Source organism: Ictalurus punctatus, chromosome 12 (genome assembly GCF_001660625.3).
Source record: "Ictalurus punctatus breed USDA103 chromosome 12, Coco_2.0, whole genome shotgun sequence".
Taxonomy (NCBI): domain Eukaryota; kingdom Metazoa; phylum Chordata; class Actinopteri; order Siluriformes; family Ictaluridae; genus Ictalurus; species Ictalurus punctatus.
The window spans coordinates 22,442,591-22,463,572 of record NC_030427.2 but is presented as its reverse complement, the minus strand read 5'-3'; the positions used below and the strand labels follow the sequence as shown (position 1 = coordinate 22,463,572).

The window sequence follows — 20,982 nt, the reverse complement described above, 5'->3', positions numbered from 1 at the left end:
ACTAGCATTTACAGCAAGGCCGTTTCTGGCCATTTTGGCACCCTAGTCGAGATTCCTCTTGGTCACCCTCCTCCCCCTCCCCCAACCACATGGGAAAGCCTTCTAAATCTCTACCCAGGTAACAATTTTTGGTTCCCAGAACATTCATTTTTAAGGTTTGTTTTTTTGTTAGCCAGGAAAGTTGTCTTTATGGAAATAGAAAGATGTTTTTAAGTTTGCAGAACGTTCCCCTAATGTTCTCTTAACGTTCCCATAATGTTCTCTTAACATTCCCCTAATGTTCTCTTAACATTCCCCTAATGTTCTCTTAACGTTCCCATAATGTTCTCTTAACGTTCCCGTAATTTCATGAATGAGAGTTGAAAACTACTCAAAGTGACTGAGTAAACTTTCATCATCTGTTTGTAAAAACCTTGCTGATGGACCTACTTGATATGAACCACAATTCCCATCTCAATGGTACAGGTAATAAAACTTGAGAAATATAATGGTCAGTTCTCCAGCTCAACTTTCTCAGCTCAGCTAGTAGCCTAAAGTTTTTTTTTGTTTGTTTGTTTTTTACGGAAGCTGTGGTAATTCAGAAAGTTGGATTTATCATAAAACTTGCCTCAGGTTTTTAATCACTGTTTGCAGAACTACTAGACTGAAAAAATATACAACTTTTTGTCTATCTAACACGAGACTAGGCTAGTTTGGTGTCGCTAGCCAAGGGGAGGCACAGCTAAGCTATCAGTGAATGGGTTTAGCTGCTACAGAGCAAAGCAGAGTACGTTATCTGTCCTTACATTATGACACACCGCTCACTACTGAATTATTCGGGGCTAAAGAAAAAATTCCCAGGACTACAGTCCCGAATGCCCAGGCCAAGTACTGTCTTTCTTGTGGGTGGGGGCTCATCGGTACCCCCAAGCTGGTGGCACTCTATGTGATCACCTAGTTTGCCTATGACCAGAAACGGGCCTGCACCTGGAAAGTATAGCTCAAGTGTGCAACTGATGCACTGAATAACAGACTGTAAACATTGGTGAATTACACACACACACACACACACACACACACACACACACACACAGGCAAATGGAGACATACTCACCAGTATGTCCAGGCAGGCGGCTTTGAGCAGAGTGATCTGGTCAGCGATAGTGAGTCCAGTGAATCCCGGCACCCGTTTCGCAAACTCCACGATTTTGATAATGCACTTGGTGGCCAGCTCACTGAACTTATCCCACAGACCCAGATCCAGACGCACACGGTGGTCAGCACTCGAGTTCTACAGCACAAACACAGACAGGGAGGTGTTTTCCTTAGACTCATAAAGATAATGATCTCCATCACAATCTGTGTATTTCAAAACATGAGAACAATACACATGTAGCATATTGTAAAATAAATGTATACGGTACTCGCCAAATGTTTTGGACACAGCTGTTCAAATGTATTCTATTAAAAAAAAACAACTCGACTTTCTCAGCTCGGCTAGTAGCCTAAAGTTTTTTGGGGTTTTTTACGAAAGCTGTTGTAATTTACCAGACAAAAAGTTGGATTTATCATAAAACTTGCCTCGGGTGTCGTCACTGTTTGCAGAACTACCAGACTGATAAAATATACAACTTTTTGGCTATGTAATACGAGACTAGGCTCGTTTGGTGTCGCTGGCCAAGTGGAGGCACAGCTAAGCTATCAGTGTATGGGTTTAGCTGCTACAGAGCCATGCCGAGTACGTTATCTGTCCTTATGCTCTGCTCATATCATGTTCACGTCACTTGTAACTCGTATAGACATTTACACACCTCGTTTTCCTGCTCAGCATCAGAGGATGTCACGGTTTCTGTTTCAACCACTTTACTGGTTACAAAAAAATAACTAAATTAACATGAAATCCAACTTCCCATCCACATTTCCAAACCAAGTCACATTGACCGTATATGTGGTTTAAAACCCCATAAGAAATATTAAAATGAAAATTTTTAATCATTCAGTGCTCTCCGAGTCATATGCGAGAGATCTGCAACAACACTTTGTACAAAAAAAAACAGCATGCAGGCAGATGGGGGGAAGAGAGTGTGGCCTTGGAGCCACAAAGAGTTGAGTCCTGTCTCATTTAAAATCTCTCATTTATAAACTGCACTGAATACATTCAAAAGCTAACTCACCGTCAAAACCTTTCCTACACCATGTGATGTATGCAAGCCTGCATTGTTGCTATAGCAACTACGGCAACATAGTGGAAAAAATCTCATTCAAGAGATACATCAAATGTGTCCTATTTTGTGAAAAGACAAAGACATTTTAATCTGAAGATTTATGTTTGTTTGGCAATCCCCGGTTCGCTCTTGAGCTCGGGTTCCTGTCTGTGTGGAGTTCGTCCCACGTCCATGTGGGTTTCCTCTGGGTTCTCCGGTTGTCTCCGACCTCCCAAAAACATGCAGGTAGGTGGACTGGCTGTGATAAGTTGTGAATGAGTGTGTGAATGGTACACTGCGACGAGCTGTCCAGTGTTCAGTGTGCATTCACACCTTATGCACAGTGCTCCTGGGAAATTCTCCTGATTCTCCATGACCCTGACCAGGATAAGGAGTTACCAAAGATCAATCCATCCATCCAGCCATCCATTCATTTTCCATAACAATTATATTACACAGGGTCGCGGGGGACACCATGGACGGGGTGCTAATCCATCAAAGGGCACAATCACACACATTCACAAAACATGGATAATTTGGAAATGCCAATCGGCCTACAACGCATGTCTTTGGACTGGCGAGGAAACCAGAGTACTCGGAGGAAACCCACACAGACATGGGGAGAAGATGCCAAAATCGACACACTCTACCACCATGTCACCCCCATTCATCTTCTTCTTCTTGTATTATTAATATCCATCCTTTTCCCATACCGCTTCCATACCACACAAGGCGGAGGCGGGATTCAATCCCCCAACCCCAGAGGTGCGAGGCAAACATGCTAATCACGAAGCCACCGAGCCCCAGTTTCCAAAAATGAAAGAAGGTTTTCAAGTATTTAACAAATAGTTACTACAAAATTCCATGAGTGTTGCTGTCTTCACTCCTGTTCTTAAACGTAGAAAATCGCTCGCAAGGTTTCTCTAAACATTTGATTGCTACTGTATATAAACTTCACAGCACAGCTGTATTGAGAAAAGGGTTTGACAAAGCTGTCAGGAGAACAACTGAACAGCTCTAATGAAGCGTGTGTGTGTGTGTGTGTGTGTGTGTGTGTGTGTGTGTGTGTTTGTTTACTCCGGCAGGCGCAGAGCTGTGCAGTGATTGAAGCCCACATACTGACGATACTGATAGAGCTGTGACAGCAGGACAGAGGGAGAGATAGGGTAGATAGAGGCTTTTATACACAAAACTCACAGACTGGATCTACAGGGATGTGGAGAAACACTCACATAATTACTCAGGGAGGGAAAGACGGGGACCTAATTGGGTGGAGGGAGGACAGCCAGATAACTGCTTAGAGCCAGTTGGGGACAATGATCTGACACCAATGATCATTTCTTTCTTTCTTTCTATCACCTTACATACCTGCATGCTGTTGGACACTGGAAAGAAACCAGAGAACCAGGAAGAAACCCACAAGGACACTGGGAGAACATGCTAAACTCCACATAGACAGTGACCTAATCACAGGATCAAACCATGCTGTGAGGTGGCAATGCTACACACTCTGCCCCGTGCTGCCCCCATTCTTCTTCTTCTTCAATTCGTCTTCTACTTATTATTATTATGATTATTAGGGTGCCAAGCACAAGGTGTTCTATGTAACTTGGCAAGAATGGGCCACTGAGGACACGTTTTTCAAAGGGTGCTTGGACCCCGCAGGTCACTACTACATTTCATCCTCTTCTTCTTCTCCTTCTTCTTAAATCCACTATAGTCCGGTTTGTTAACAATGTTCTGTTATAAACAGTAACAAGTCATTTTGTGTGTTTTGACGATCAGTTTTTGTCCTTGCTAAAAAAATTAATAAAATAATAATAATAATAATAAAGCACTCATATTTCGAATTGAGAGAGGAAAAAAAGTGTTAGCGTGAGGAAAGGGTCGAGTATTTGTATGAGAAAAATCTTTGATTGCTTTTACTCAAAAATGAAATTTCTTGCAGTTCCTATGTGCTCTGTAGAGTACAGAGGATTCACGTACGTTTCTGGGGAGTGAGAGGGGAAAAAAAAAAACGACAAAAGAGAAAGAGGCAACCAGGCTCTAAGGAAAACAGAGCAGAAGACAGTCGGGCTAAGTGCTACATTAAGTGTGGCTACATTATCCATGAGCAGGAGTGAGATATGGCACTGCGGCGCTCTGCTCCACCCGCAATCTGCTCGTTAAGGCCATGGGCCGAGCAGCTGATGCCAATTTGTTTGTTTTCCAACAGTTTACATTAAATAGCTCATCTGTTCCAGCTCAGTGAGCTCCGGCACCAGCTAGACAGCCTGGGTCCATACAGCAAGGACACACACAGAGAGAGAGAGAGAGAGAGAGAGAGAGAGCGAGAGAGCGCGAATGGATTTAGACTGTGTCCTTTGTGCTACTGATGCAAAATCCAAAGCAATAAAAGATTAGAGCACCCCACATCCCTCAGTCCAGAAAAGTGCTGCAAACTGTGAACAGAAGCTTTTGTCATGCTTTTATTCAAAACTGTAGCATTTCATGTATAAGAATGTGGTTTCAGAGAAAAGGACTATCTTCTGACACTGTACTGTACTGTAAAATATTTTTCCAATAATTAATCATGTTAATTACTTTTAAATAAAAGTCAAATGTTAAAACGCATGTAGCAAGAATGCAAGCACTTTTTTTTTTTTTTTTTTTTTTAGCTTATGGGACCTTTCAGTGTATTCAGGGTATCACTGTGCCATGGACTGCCTGTAACCAGATGTAGTACATCTCTGAAATTTATTCCACATCTGTTCACTGAATAGGTGCAAAGATCGAAAGTCGCCGGACATCATTTTGAAAAATGGAGCTTTACTCCATTGAAGAATGTCATTCCATCAAATCTGAAATATCCCCAATTCTGCAAACCAGCGTCTGGGTTTAGTATTGCTTTAGCTAACAGCACCATTATTCAATGTGTAAGAGGGAATGTGGCTCTTAGCAGACACTAAGTGTGGTGGATAGAAGAGTGGACGCCATTGGCAGGATCTATTGTCGCTGGCAGAAGAGGGAGATCTGTAAATATGATCTCTGGTTAAGTGAGAAGCACAGTATGGATGTGTTTAAATCATTCTCAATGAGCTCAAACGCAAGCCACCGCTACTGCACACTTCACTGCCAGAGCTCGCCTAAGAAGCGCACGCAGGCCCAGGGCCGAGTCTCTGATATTAAAGCTACTTGTCTTCTTCCTCCCTGGGGCCAAGGGATGGAGGGATGAGATGAAAAGAGGGAGGGACCAGTGGAGCAGCGAGCCAGCCTGCGCTGTTTGATTTTCCCTTCGCAATCTCAGTCAATTACCGCACCAACATAATTCAATAGAGAGAAGCAAGGAAGTGGCCGGGGAATTCTAATTTCATTTAGGGGCATTTATCCAGAAGAAATTAGACAACTCGCAACATTAGAAAGTAAGCGGCCCACGTTAGAAAGCATGCCGCCGACACAGTCTGAGGTGGGGCGAGAATTTCGGGACAGGCAGCTGGGTCCTGAAATAACACAGTGGTTATGTATATTCAGCAAACGAGCAATCTGAAAGCCTCCTCCTCCAGTGCCAGGCTTTTATTTTGCCTTTAAGGCTGCCATGGTCGTTTCTTGTCACTACCGACTGTCAATAAAGTGTTATTCATTGTCAAGGATAAGACCGTGTCCCTCACCCGCACATGAACTCCCAAATCACAGAGGCGCTGAATTTGAATATTTCGCTGCATAATAGGAGCTCTAACCTAATCTTGGACTCCTCTTCTCATCCCAATAAAGCGCTTTCAAAGGCACATGAGGAACCAATCGGCAGTGATAATGAGGACTTTCTCACTGGATTTCAGGAAGGATAATTAGTCCTGATGCAAATTACGGGCGTGTCTAAAGGCCTGACATTGCTGTTGGGGCAAACATGAATATACTACGGGAAAAGAAAATTTTTTTAAGCACGTGTTAGAAATAGACAGCAATTCCCAAGTGTGTATAATACAGGTACATCTATTTAAAAGACTGTCAATGAACAATTTCCTACAGCTGAAGTCACACAGTACCAGAGATACTTTTGGATCAAATTTGTCATGTTTTTCAGGTGTTCTGAGCACAATCGTGTGGTGGACTGGGAAAAACCCATCGGACACTGCTGTGGCTGAATTCTGGAAAACAGACCAAAATATATATTTTTGTTTCCTGTCAATAAATGACTAGTTTCAGAAAACATAAATACAGCATGTCCCCAAAGTCTCCATACATAGGGGAAATTAACACTTTTTAGCAAAATGTCTGCGAAAATTTTCCATAGTTAGTTTATATATATATATATATATATATATATATATATATATATATATATATATATATATATATATATATATCCAGATAGTCTTTAAGAATGAATTTGACAGAAGAAGAACGTATTGAAATCATTCTCATGGCTGGATCTGGAGGCTTGCGATGGACTTTAACAGGAAACATGGCAAGCACATCATCACATACGACACTGCTGACTGTGGACCAACCGAGAAGTGGACGTCCACAAACATCCACTGACGAAGGCACAACCGACATGGTCCTGGCATACATATCACCCTATGTATGGAGACTTTTGGACACTCTGTAAGTTTGACCTAAATGAGGTTTTTGATGCTATTAGAGTAGTTTTTGGACTGAGCACCTAGAGGCAACAACATGCTGGTGATTGGGACTGCACATCCAATTGGCTGGCAACTGTAAACAGACTATGAATGTCAATCCTAGAAACCCCATGCTGTGTTCACGATATATTTAAGCAAGCCAATTACTATGCACTATGCCCTCTGTCCTACTCAACCTACAATCAGGCCATCGATCAACCTGTTTCTTTTCACATTGCAGCTGTCTTTTCAAAGTGCTCTGGATATCTGTACAGTGATCTATATTTCTGTTTACCATGTAGCATGTCTCTCTTGAATGTACCACCAGATTTAAGATGTTTTCATTAACCACTAGCTCTTTCGCAGTGAGCCAGTGTTAGTGGTTGGTCCCCAAAGGCAACTGTCAGAGGCATGGTGCCATGTCTTTCACTACTGAGAGGTCATGCATGGGTCAGCATTGCTGAGAGCTCTAGATCAATTCGATGATTGATGTTACCGGTCAAGTCAGTTCTGCCTGGGTGTGATTTATAGTATTGTACTTTTCCCTGTAGTTCCCTGAAGCTCTGGTCCACTACTCATTCTCAAAGAAACGAGCCGGCAGCTTCCAATGTGCTGTCTGGTTTTATTGTTTATGAGATATTTGCTCAGAGAGAAAACAAAATGATGGTGAGAGATAGGGAGGAGGATTGTTTAAGCCAAAATGGTCATTTTCAGCTGCAGAAGATCTGTGGTCTGTAACAGAGCATTCATACTTGACAGTTGTTTATGATGCACAATGGCACTCATCGCCCTGTTTTGGCTATATGATGTTCAGTCACCTCCAGAAGTACTGGAATGGTCAGTTGTATTTCTTCCTTTCAGCAGTATTTCTGCCTTTTATGAAGCAATAAAATCTGCAAAAAACTGAAAAGGTCTTAATAGATCCTGAACACAGTCAACCCGGTGTATATACTGTTCATATATCATAGAAAATGGATTAAACCTACTTATTTGGCCTTTAATCTACACATAATGGTCTATAATGACAAGTTTGAAGTATCGCTTTTATTCAAAGCCTTGCCTAAGTCTCTCCAATTTGAGCTCACTTGCATCATGTGTCTTTCGATTATCTTGAGATATCTCTAGAACGTGTATTCTTGTGGCAAATTCAAATGATTGTACATGATTTAGAAAGGCACACACCTGTGTGTATAAGGTCAGTTCACAGTGAATGTCAAACCACAACCAAGCCATGAAGTCCAAGGAATTCTCTGCAGATCTCTGTGATCAAACTGCGTAGATCTGGGTAAGGGTATAAAACCATGTATAAAGCTTTGAATCATCTCAGGAGCATGGTGGGCTCCATCATTGTGAAGAACCTAATGGCTGCTTTAACAGAGCTTCACTAGTCCTCCACAAGAAAAGCGAGACCATCTCAGAAATACTCCATCAATGAGACCTTTACGACAGAGTGGGTAGACTGAAGCCACACCTGAGCAAAAGGCTTATGGCAGGCACTTAAAGGACTCTGAGAGCATGAGGAAAAAGATACTCTGGAATGGTGAGACAAAAACTGAACTCTTTGTGCTGAACTCCAAGCCTTACGTCTGGCAAAAGCCAGGTAGTGCTCATCAACTGGTAATTCCATCCCTATGGTGAAGCATGGTGGTGGCAGCATCATGTTATGGGGTAGTTTCTGTGTGGTAGGGGTGAGGAGAGAGAAGGAGATATGCAGCCAGATACAGAGAAATTGGGAGAAACTGCCAAAATCAAAAGAACACTTGGAAGTGTTGGTGATTTTTTTTCTCTCCTACAAATATTGAATAAAGGGTATGAATATGTATCTAAATGAGAGATTTTAATACATTTGCAAAAATGAAATCTATCGAACAATAAAATGCACAAAAACTGAAAGGGCCTGAATAGTTTCCAAACCCACTATATATACACAACGCGAGGGCTATTATTGTACACAATGCAATAATAGGTGCATCAGCATGCTGCTAATACTTTGTGTGCTCCGATACAGACTGTAAGAATGAGCCAGAGCTACGTACATTATTCATCATATGCTACCTGAGATGTTCTTAGCTCCACATTGAAGGCATGATTGATGCACACCAAAGGCATCTTTAGCACCGGTATTGACAACAGGCACCGAATCATGTTCTTGTACATCAAGTAGCTTGTCACAATGCCTTCATATGAAATGTTAAACAGGTTCCTTCACGCTGCCGACATTCAAACACGCTCTGTGAGGAACTGTCTAATCTTAACACACTGCCATTGATTTTCACTGATTATCCAAAGCGTTTTACTTCCAGATACTGAACTGAAAAGAGCTGAAGTAAAAACAGCATGAAGAAAGGAATGCAAGGTATTGAATACTTCACAGGGATTTGCCAGAGACAACATTCACAATTAAGCACTGTGTATTAGAAAAGGATTTAGAAAGGAGTATGTGCCATCGATTACCACTGTCCCTAGTGCAGTAAGTATTACAGCACCATATCAAACAGGGTTGGACCCTTTGATTTGACCCTGCTCAGGGTGGACATGTGATTTCATCAGCAAGACACTTCATATATTCGATTACATTACCGCTACACCATCTAGCCACACTGTTGAGTTGTAGACTATATGGCCAAAAGTATGTGGACACCTGACCATCACACCCATATATGCTTTTAGATGTAGTCCCTCTTTGCTTTTTTAATAACCTCCACACTTCTGGGAAGGCTCCTGGAGCATAGCTGTGGGGATTTGCTCATTCGGCCCTACGAGCATTAGTGATGTCAGGCACTGATATCGGGTGAGGAGGTCTGGGGTGCAGTCGGCGTTCAGTTCATCCCAAAGGTGTTCAGCGGGGTTGAGGACAGGGCTCTCAAATTCTTCCGCTCCAACCTTGTAAACCATGTCTTCGTTGACTTCACTTTGTGCACAAGGGCAAATTGTAACGCTAGAGCATAGAAAAACATCCGATGGTTAGGTGTCAACAAACTTTTTGCCTTATAGTGTGCTTTTCAGGGCTGAAGAAATACTAAAATTAAACACAACTCGTTTCCAAGTAATCTCATATAGACAGTGCCCTCCACTAATATTGGCACCCTTGGTAAATTTGAGCAAAGAAGGCTGTGAAAAATTGTCTTTATGGTGTCTGTGTTGCATTTGCAATTGTTTGATATCTACAAGAGCAGAGTATTCTTGTGAATAAAAAAAAACAACAACAAAAAAAACAAAGATTGCATGCCCTTAGGACAAAATAAAGAATCAAAATATTTTGATTTATTTAAATTTTGCAGGTGTTAAAAAAAAAAGAGTAAACTAACCCACAGCAAATGGGAAAGCTGATTTACTAACATAGGATTCTGTCTTTCATATAAGCAGAATAGCATGTTTTTGCATGTTTCCCTTAAAGAATATACAGAGCTTGCATTATTTCGACCTAAATGTACAAAATACAGTGCTGTGCCAACGCGCATAGATTCATTTTGCACCCACAGTGTGATTTAATAAGCCTGAAAAATCCCTTTGAATGTGGCACGCACACCCAAAAGGCAGATATTGAATCTGTGAAACGCTATTTCTGTGAGTTGAGAAGAAAATTATACCATTATATTAATAAATAGGAAAATTGAAACGATAAGAACGTTGATCAAAATGATGCCTTGGTGAATGACCTTCAATGTTTATTAAAATCATGACTTATATTACCACTGGGAAGCTATCTCATATTTAACCATCGCTGACGCCAACAGCCTTTGAAGGTTTTCGTACAAATGAACCATATTAATCCCATTTACAAATTTCTACACACTTTTATTTTACTCTCAAATCGTTCCAACAGTTTCTCGATGCATATCCTCGATACACCCGCATTTCAGTTTTAACTTCTTGCAATTATTAACCTCGTGAACAAACTGTAAAACAGAGGCACATTGTTCTTGTTTCCTCTTCCACTCTTCAACTAAGAACTCGAATTATAGTAATCATAGAGTCAGAATATATAGATTTTATGCAGAACAAAATGGAAATAAAAAGGCATATAAATAAATAAATATTTACGTTTTGCAAAGCACACTGATATATGATAAGTTCATTTTTAAACAAGATCCCTAGAAGTTGAATATGCATTAAATTTAATACATTCCATCCTATTATGGCCTGCTGTATGGAGTGTGTGTGGGTTTGAGGTGAACTCTAACCGTGGTGTATTTGCCCAGCTGGCAGAGGGATGGGAACGTCTCCTGGTGAGCCCTCCGGATCTTTTCAATGATGGTCTCCAGCTCAGCTGTGAGCTCGTAGGTTTCTGTCAGCTCCGGCTTTGGACTATCCTTCTTCTTTTTATTCCTGTCGTTCCGCACAGCTGCAAGGGGAATCGAGGAAAATTCATTCATCTCTAGGCCTACATCTTGATCTGTAGTTTCTGTTAAGGATGAATTAACTTGAACTAACTTAACCAGTACTTCTTATGTGCTGCAACTCAATGTAAGAACGTTTATAATTTTAACTATATTAATTTGGACTATAAACCAATACACACAAAAAACCCCACAAAACGATTAATCAAGCAGTCGCAATGTAAATTGGTATTAATATGGGATTACAACTTAATATAAATTATCATGTAAAACATCATCACATTATAGGAATAACATACATTTTGGGATGAGTCAGCCTACACAACTCTGAATTTAAACTATAAACATTTTTCTACATATGAAATTAGTATGCCAGTGTTAAATAAGATGAAATAAGATATCCGCTTAAAACTAAATCAGGAAAAACGTAAACAGAAAGCTCCGATCGTTCTGAAATGTCACTATGACGACAGGTGCTGCTGCGTGCTGACATTATATCCAAGCTTACAAGATCGCAAGAGTCAAAGCCTTGAAAAACTTCTATAACCTCCGAGGTCAATGAAAACCCCACGATGTGCAAGAGCCGAACAAAAGGAGGTCAATGAAAGCAGATTTCAAACTAGTTTATCTGACGCAGGGTCACTCAGACGTGATGGACGTTAAGTCTTCCATAGAGGCCTTGAGGCTTTAACTTCTCATTGGGATGGCTCTCGTCAGGGCCAATGGAGCAAGAGAGCGAATCCCTCACCTTGTGTATTAGTCATGCAGGCAGTCATCTCATGATTAATACAGACGAGGCTTATGAAGCCGGACACGCTTTACGACATCATTAAGGGGAGAACACCTGGTGCTGTGCAGGGGGCCGCCTGGGGACCATCCGATTTCATTAAGCTTTGGACGAGCTGCAGGAGAAGTTGTACCTTGGACCAGAGATCAGTGCGAGCTCGGAAAAAAATTATTACTCAACGATGCATGTCTGATAAAATTCAAAGGCCGCTGCTATTCCCCAGGGATCTTGTAGAAAGAAGAATTGACTCAGAGTGACGCCTCCCGTGCACCTGCCCTTAGGTTCCACTGCAGTCATTAATATTTATACTGCAAATGTATGGGTGGTCATATTTATGCATGGACACCTACATTTGGATTAAGACATGTATATTCAGAAGTGCTAACAAGAATATCATAGCAGGCGGAGAGAAAAACGGCATAACGGCATAAAAAACATGCAGTGATTGACCTCATATTTGGCTAAAAAAAAACCCTTATTATTAATAATAAAGCACTTGAGTGTATAATCTTACTTTATATAAATGTAACAACACAAGTGCATGTTCAGTCTGCAGTCTGTAGTGATGAAAGAGTGTTGATTGTCATACAGATACATGACGTGAAAGGAAAACATTGGAAAATCAATTTGCCTACCCGAATAGGAAAATTAAAAAAAAAAAAAAAAAGTAATAAAAAATTACATACATACATACATATATATGTTTGTATATATATGTATGTATAATGTATAGCCTACATACTGAAAGATATTAAATGGCGACATATTAAACTTTGTACTTTCCCCACAGAAATAGTTACTGCAACTGATCCCAGTTGTCCTACTTTTGGTAACACTTAATTTTGGTAGCACGTAGCCTGATCACATGATACCGCCGAGCTCAACAGTATGTTAGTTTTGAAGGGGGTCAGTGCAGCACAGGAATTTCACCGTACAGGTTTCATTATTATACAAAATCAGGAGATTACAGGGATGCGTGTATGTGACGTGGGAGGCGTGTGATATCTAACATGCTAGCTGGAACATTTTTTTCTTCCAGTTGTGCACCAAGCAAAAAAAAAAAAAAAAAAGTCACGTCCTGTGTGAGTAGCTATTTAATAATAAGTAGCTTCTCCTCGTTTTTTTTTTTTTTAACTGACGAGGTCACTTTCTTGGTTTCTAATGGCTCACAAGACCAGAATGTTGTGAATTCAAATTTAAAGGCAACCAGAAGGCCATGTACGTCTTTTACATCGCATCGCATGTCCTTTCCCCTTCAGTGAATTGGCTTTTCGTGCCATTTTACTTGTGTTTGTTCTTAAAGTATAGTTTCACAGTTTCAACCACAGAAAAGTATAGTTTTCAGGTGTCGCCTTAGCAAGGACTCAAAAATCGTAAATGCTATTGTTAAACCGTAATGGGCAGTGGTGGATCTGTGGTTAAAGGCTCTGGGTTACTGATCAGAAGGTCAGGAGTTCAAGACCCAGCACTGCCAAGCTAACACTGTAGGGTCCTTGGGCAAGGCCCTTAACCCCTCAACTGCTCAGATGTATAAATGAGAAGTATAGTTGTATAAATGAGACAATTGTAAGTTGCTCTGGATAAGAGCATCTGCCAAATGTCATAAATGTAAACCGATATCAACAACTGATTCGTATTTGCATGACCAAATTACGTGTATTCTACCTCCATGTTACACACCCCTGAAGAAATACTCGAATACAAAAGTAAATCTGTGTGGGTATTTAGTGCTACAAAGTGCCACACCAGTACTTATTTTGGTTTTCTTGCTTCTAAAGGAGCTAATATTTTTTAAGAAGAGTTTTTAGAACAGTAACAGTAGAAGTCACTGTACAGTTGGTGGACTTGTCCCCAACATTATCTGCAGAAAGGTGACCTGGACTGTAGCGGCTGCATGCTCAAAACAATGACGCCCCCCAGCACATTGCGGTTTACTTTACATGCATAATGAATGGAACCCGCTGGTCTGTCTTGGGCATCTTCTCAGCTAATTACTCGGCTCAGTGACATCAGTTCCACATTTCTAAACATCTCAGACTGAACAGGTTTCTCCTTTACTGAACAACACACTCTCTGATAATAGAATCAACACAGATTCGTGCGTTCTAGTGGCATCATGAAAATGGAGGCTTGGTACAATTATGGATGCCCTGATTCCAAAACTACTATCTGATATTGATATAGTGCTAAAATGTCAACATAAATATGTCATAATAGGACGTCGTAATATGACGTGCTCACACTACAGGTGACTTTGCGACCAAAGATGGGCGATGAACAGTGGGAGTGTTCGAAATTTTAGACCGAAATCTCAGAGAATGATCGCTGCTATGATGTGCATTTAAAAAATCTCCAATAGCAGCAATACTGAACAGAATCACAGCAACTGAGTGAAATTTCACTGGCATCATCGTGTACAGTGTAAAAAGCAATAACCTTATAAGACTTAACTTCCTTATCCGGTCCCAATGAATTCAAAATGAAGGGAACTCCACAATATTCTGATGAGCTTGCAATTTTTCAAAATTACCGCAGATTTGCACCAAGACACGTCATGTGACATCATCACAACGCGCATTCAGCCAAAGCCCTCTTCGATTCGCATCCGTCGAACATGAGTACAGCTAAAAGGTCTCATTTACCAACGAACATCACTGCGAAAGACAATTTCGTGCAGCTGCGATTCTGCCAAGTTCAGGTAAATTTCCACAAAAAAAAAACAAAGAAAAAAAATTTGAAAAAAGGTTGTAGCAAAATCAAATCAAGCATTTTTGGCCGCAACAAAACTGTTCTCTATTATATTATCTATTATATTAATTATTATCTATTAACTATTCTATTATACTCACAAAAAGTAAAAACTGATTTACAAACAAGATTTTTTTCTCTCTCAAACGATCAAAATAGTATGTCTTGTCTGTTTCTTGCATAACGTACAAACAAGCAAAATAGAGATTTGATCATTTTATTATTATTATTATTATTACTATTATTATTATCTAACTATCTATCTATCTATCTCAGAACTGGTCTATTATATAGCAAGTTGTGTTCTTTAACAGTAAACAAACACCTTTTTGGAAAATGAATGTTTAATTAAAATAAAAGCAATTAATGACAGTGATGAAGAGGATAAGCATCCAAGACTAAACTTGAGGGTGATGCTTAGGGACAGTTGTGGTGCTTGCGTGCAGTTTTGTATCTTATCAACAGAATAATACTCATCTTGTATTTTGCATTCATATGTATATATATATATGAATATATATATATATATATATTGCATACAATGTTTCTGCTCCTTTAATCTGTTATACTGCAAGAGTAACTGCACATGCCTGAGGAGCCTTACCATTCATTTACATTTCGTTTTCTTCCCCAACTTCTCCAATTATTCTCTTTAAATCACGCACAACACGCCCACTAACTACACATGAAATCGATCAGAACGCACAAGCAGTTCAGCACTTTTTATTCAGGATCTTACTAAATCAAGGCTACACTCTGCTAAATAAGACCTAACTTTATCTCCGGAGCTTTTTCCTGGAAAGCAACTAAACACAATTTTGCTTTTGTTTCTGGTTTAATTCGTATTTTATGCACTACTATTAGATGTTGTTGCTGTTAAGTGTAATTTTATGCAAATTTCACCCTTTTCGTATTTAGTCCACTAATGCTGTTTTACTAATTGTTACAATCATCAAAGCATGCTAGTTTTACAACAAATGAGACAATTATTCATTTATATATTTAAAGTATTAAACTCTTCCATCATGTTGGCTTTGGGCAGAGCAAAACCAAATTATTTGGGATTTTTGCTGTTAGCTTCGAAAGGGTTCATGGTTACTGCATAATTGGAAATACTGTGTAATTGAAGCCTGAAGACTGTTGAAGCCATTTACTTGTTGTCTTTTATGTGTTCGTATTTTATGTGTTTGCCCAGTCATGACTCAACTTAGCCCCACCCCCCCAAAAAAAAAAAAAAATCTTAAAGTGAACAAATTTAAAGAAACTTTATTGACACTGGCAACAACATGCAAGATTTTGTACAAATTGCAGGAATGATGACTGTCTATCTAATCCCTTTTGGATTCATGATCTCTGAGAATGCCCTTTAATTAACCCTTGATGTGATAAACAGACAAATAAGTAAACAAAGACATAAAGGAGGCTTTGTGTTTTCGGAGGGTGGGTAGATCAGAGTTGGCACGTACGGTCCACAGTGGTAGCCTTGCTCTATTTGCGGTAGTTAAAAAAGGCCTCATGAGTCCGTGATCACAGCCACTAACACACAAATACAACAGCGGGGGCACTCTGATGTGTCTTAGGATCAGTGCACCAACGCTTTCAGGCCTCCAGGAAAAAAGACAAAAGCAGACAGACACAGCAAAGAAGATGAGAAGAACCATGAAGAGGACACAAGAAAATGAAATTACGCTCAGTATAGGACATACAGACGGTATCCTACATCATGGCCTGTTTTGAACCATGAGCACTTTATCTTAGCTAGTGTTCCTTATGCATTAAAGAACAGGAATCTTTCTGCTCCTCGGTCCATGAAGCCAGTTGAATGGATTTAGGGGCTTTGCTCTTTACGTGGCTCAGCCATTGGGCAGCACGCTTCAGAGATCACAGAGTGATAGGAATCTAACAGACTGACTTAACAGGCACTTGAAGCTGACACGTTTACAGCAGCAGGTGTCAGTGTGGTAAATGCCATTATCAGTAGCACAGAGGCTCTCCTAATCCCATGCATGATCTGAACACCAATAGCCCTGGTCACTTGACTCTACGCTGTGGTATTTGTGAGATCTAGGTTTTGTATGTGCATTGCATGTATACTATACGATCCTGGTGTCATACAAGCTGGTTTGAATATTTCAGGTCTCCTAAACACCAAACAGTCTCTAGAGAACAGAATTATGCAATAAATTTAGATAAAAAAATCATCCGGTGAGCTTCATTTTGGAGGAGATCAGAGGAGAATGGCTGGGTTGCTTCGAGCTGACAGGAAGGCTACCTTAAATGTGATGCGGTACAATGAGACTTAATGGAGTCCATGACACAATGCCTGCTGAGGTTCAGTTTTCTTTAAACTGTTACCCAATGAGATGAGTACTGCGGGTCGAGTCACCTTTTGACCGCGGTCAGCCGAGAAGTTGTTCGCATTACTGTAGTGAAACTCGAGACGCATCATATAGAGGTGTTTTTTGGGGGTTTTTTTTTGCACACTCATATTCAGATAAATCTTCTTTGTCAGGAGCAAATACGGTTCAGCGTTGACTGCTCCGTCTTCTGTTTTACAGCCAGAGCCTCCCTTCATCATGCAAAGGACAGAACACCATTAAATAAATGACATTTAATACTCTTCTCCACCGGAGGAAATAAATCCAGCAGAAGATCCCACCTGTGGGATCTCTCAGGAAAAAAAAAAATGTACTCCTAATGTGCCTTTCTTTCTGCTCAATTTAGCAGCGATTATCAGCTTAATCGCCTCTTTTATTGAGCAGTACTTAACACACACAAATAAAAAGCTAGCGGACAGGAGAGGGGGCTCAGGGGCTTTTGGTTTTTATTTCAGAGCCCCTCTTAAAGAAACGATCGTGAAATGGAGTGCACTTAAATGTGACAGAGAGAAAGTGACCTATAGGTCACTGTATTTCTCTCAGTTAGACTGATCTTATTAATACAGCGCTATGATAATGTGCTGTACGCGCTTCGTTCATGAGTTCTTCTAGTCCAAAAGGCTAATCAGTTGATGCTGAATGATTTACATTAAATAACATTAAATAATTGCCCTGTGATGGATTGGCACCCTGTCCAGGGTGTACCCCGCATTGTGCCCGATGCTCCCTGGGATAGGCTCCAGGTTCTCCGTGACCCTGAAAAGGATAAAGCGGTATAGAGGATGGATGGATGGATGGAACATTAAATAATAGGAAATGTTTGGTTGTAGTTATTGCTATTAAAGGCCTCATTAGTGTTATGGAGGTAATTACATGCGTGATTAAGTAAGGAAGAGAACACATCAGGGAGTTCTGTTATAGGACAACAATCACCAACGTTCACATCCTCACGTGTTTTATTCCTCTTATACCACAGCAATTTCAGTACAATTACAAATTTTATTTATTAAAGATTGACACAATGGACGTTTTTTTTTTTTTCTCCATTTATAGCTACGTTTAATGTTAACAAGTTACTCGTGTTACAGCAGCTATAAATATTCATTCCCTCACCAGCATCTGTTTTTATCTCAATTTGTTTCCTCTCTCTTTTTAAGCACAAAGCCCTCTGTCCTGAAGAAAACTGACCAGGTACAGATTTCCCTATGAGTGTTACAAAGCACCGACCCTGGAGACTCCTTCCGAAAAGGCTAAATAGTTTCGAAACATTTCCGTTTATGTCGATTCATGTGTTCAACCTGTTAGTCAGTCCCTTCAGGATCGCGTGATTTTGCGATCGCGGAAATGAACGCAAAATCAAGCAAACTACGCGATATTCGGAGGAGCTTGCGATTTTTCTACAATTACTGCGGTCACAACGCGCATGCAGCCAAAGAACTCTTCGATTCGTGTGTGTCGAACACGAGTACAGCTAAAAGCTCTCGTTTACCAGCGAACATCACTGCGAAAGAGCGTGCGAAACAACTTTGTGCAGTTTTCGCAAAAAAAAATAAAATAAATTGCACAAAGAGTTAATCAGCACCTTCTGACCAATCAGATTCGAGAATTCAACAGCGCTGCGGTATGAGGGGGTTTAATTACTTTGTTCATTAAATTATATATAATAATATACATCTTCTAAAGACAGCTTTGTCTAATCCTTTTGGCTAGTCTATCAAATATTCAGTCATACTAATGACATTTTTGTGAACAAAATTGAATGATGAATGAATGAATGAATAAATAAATAATTGCGAGAGAATCCTTTCTTTCCCTGGATCTTTCTGAGCATACGTTTTTGAAGGTACGATTTATTTTATTCATTTATCTTATGGCTTCATGGCCTACCAGTCATCCCTGCTTCAGTTTTTTTTTCTCTTGATTTCAGCTCAGGAGCGTTCTTTGGATATGTGTGTGTGTGTGTGTGTGTGTGTGTAAGAGAGAGAGGTGGTTATGTTAACAGCATGTGTCGATCATGTTCCCATCCAGGCTGGCCATCTGTGCAGCATGAGACCCACCATCGCGACAGATGCCCCGGGAAATAAACACAATATTTCTCCCCTGCTCTTGTCACAAACACACTCTGGCAGTAAAGTGGTGACAGATTGAGCAGAAGTGTGTGAGGGCCATGTATATCATTCCTGCGCAGAGTAAATGTGGGGAAGAGGGACGTGGATCAGGATGGAGGAATGATTGGTGAAAGCTCATGAGGAGAGAAGTGCCAGCATAACCAGGCCTAAGCCATTCTCTCTCCAGGGATTTTAACACAGCCAGCTGTATTCTCCTTTTATCCTCCCTCTCTCCCCCGCCTCTCTCTCCCTGTCTCTGGGCTCAAAGATCTAAAAAACCTGAGATAGCATCCGCGAGAGAGAGAGAGAGAGAGAGAGAGCGAGAGACAGAGATGTACAGCTGCCTTTGTATCCTAATGATTCTCCAGCATCACCCGGAGGACTGAATCTCACCACGTGACTGCCAGATGCTGACATCTTCCTTAAGGCTGCTTACTCTAATAATAACGTTACCTGTTTTAGCTTTCCATGAGATGTGCAGTGACACATGGCTAAATTTACACTATTAATAAGAAATTATATACTCGAACAAGACATACAACACGGTTCACATTTCTGAGCCTCCTGTCTAGAATCGTTATCATTGTGTCAATTAGAAAACTGTATATATTTATATATAGCTAACTGTATATATTTATATATATATAACTGTATATATTTATTTTTTAAATGATTTTATTAGATTTTCAAATGCTTGAAAATAACATTCTTTTTTTTTTTACTCGATCTTTTTCAAGGGTGTGAGCATGTCGTTTGCACGTGAATAGTAGATCGCTATTGTATATTATGAATAATGTGAATAAAAGTAATATGTGCAGTAGCCTTGAAAAACCCATTGGATGTTGCTGTGGCTGAATTCAGACCAAAAAATGAGGACAAATCAGGCTTGGGCCAAAATTGATTACTGTGCTTAGTCAATTCCAATTAAATTTTATTTGTATAGCGCGTTTAACAATGGACATTGTCTCAAAGCAGCTTTATAGAAATATATAAACACAGGATACAGATTTTAAGTGTGTGAATTAATCCCTATTGAGTGAGCCGGTGGTGACGGTGGTGAGGAAAAACTCCCAAAGATGTTAAGAGGAAGAAACCTTGAGAGGAACCAGACTCAGAAGGGAACCCATCCTCATCTGGATAACAACAGATAGTGTGAAAGTAAAGGAAAGTTCATTATGGTTTTTATATGAAGTCTTTGTTGAACTAGTCCACTGTTCACTAAAGGAGACCCGAGTGCACAACTAGACGTAGTAATTGCAGTCTCAAGGCCATTGCAGCAACCGTAGTCCAAGCAATCACAGAGAGAATGTCCATGTGGAATCGAGGTCCAAAACCATTTCCATGGTACTTCAAGCGGTACCATCCTCAGCAGTCTCCAGGCTGCACCGCTTGGAGTCGTCCACAGTGGCAGAATGTAGCCTCCAGTTGATGAGAGCTCCAGAGGTAGGGCATCAGAATGGATCAGGCAGGTCCAGAAAGCAGAATCCTTTGACACCTCAACTTTAACAAACCATAGAAAAATATTCCATTCCATTTCTATCTTCTTGCAAAGATTATATTGGGTAAAGCACCAGTTTAACAAAGAGCAACGTTAGTTTGCTAGCTAAATGTGATTTCTTGACACACTGAATGCCAGGAACCTGTCCAGGGTGTACCCCGCCTTGTACCCGATGCTCCCTGGGATAGGCTCCAGGTTTCCCCGTGACCCAGAAGGAATGATAAGCGGTAGAGAAGATGGATGGATGGATGGATGAATGCCAGGATTTGATCAAATTGTTGGACAGCTACGTGCCAGTGTGAATTAGACATAAGCCTAATCGATGCAGTTTGCTATCAA

General features: G+C 40.4%; 1 protein-coding gene across 3 annotated transcripts in view; it reads right to left on the bottom strand.

Annotated features, from left to right (window-relative positions):
* Window positions 1–20,982, bottom strand: part of LOC108272781 (retinoic acid receptor beta) — a 164,224-nt gene that overhangs the window by 15,985 nt on the left and 127,257 nt on the right. For all 3 annotated transcript variants that reach the window (XM_017481503.3, XM_017481504.2, XM_017481508.3), the window contains 2 exons: window positions 10,969–11,129; window positions 1,094–1,270 (listed from right to left, as the gene is read on the bottom strand). In XM_017481503.3, coding sequence (XP_017336992.1) covers window positions 1,094–1,270; window positions 10,969–11,129 — 338 coding nt within the window. The remainder of the gene's footprint in view (window positions 1–1,093; window positions 1,271–10,968; window positions 11,130–20,982) is intronic.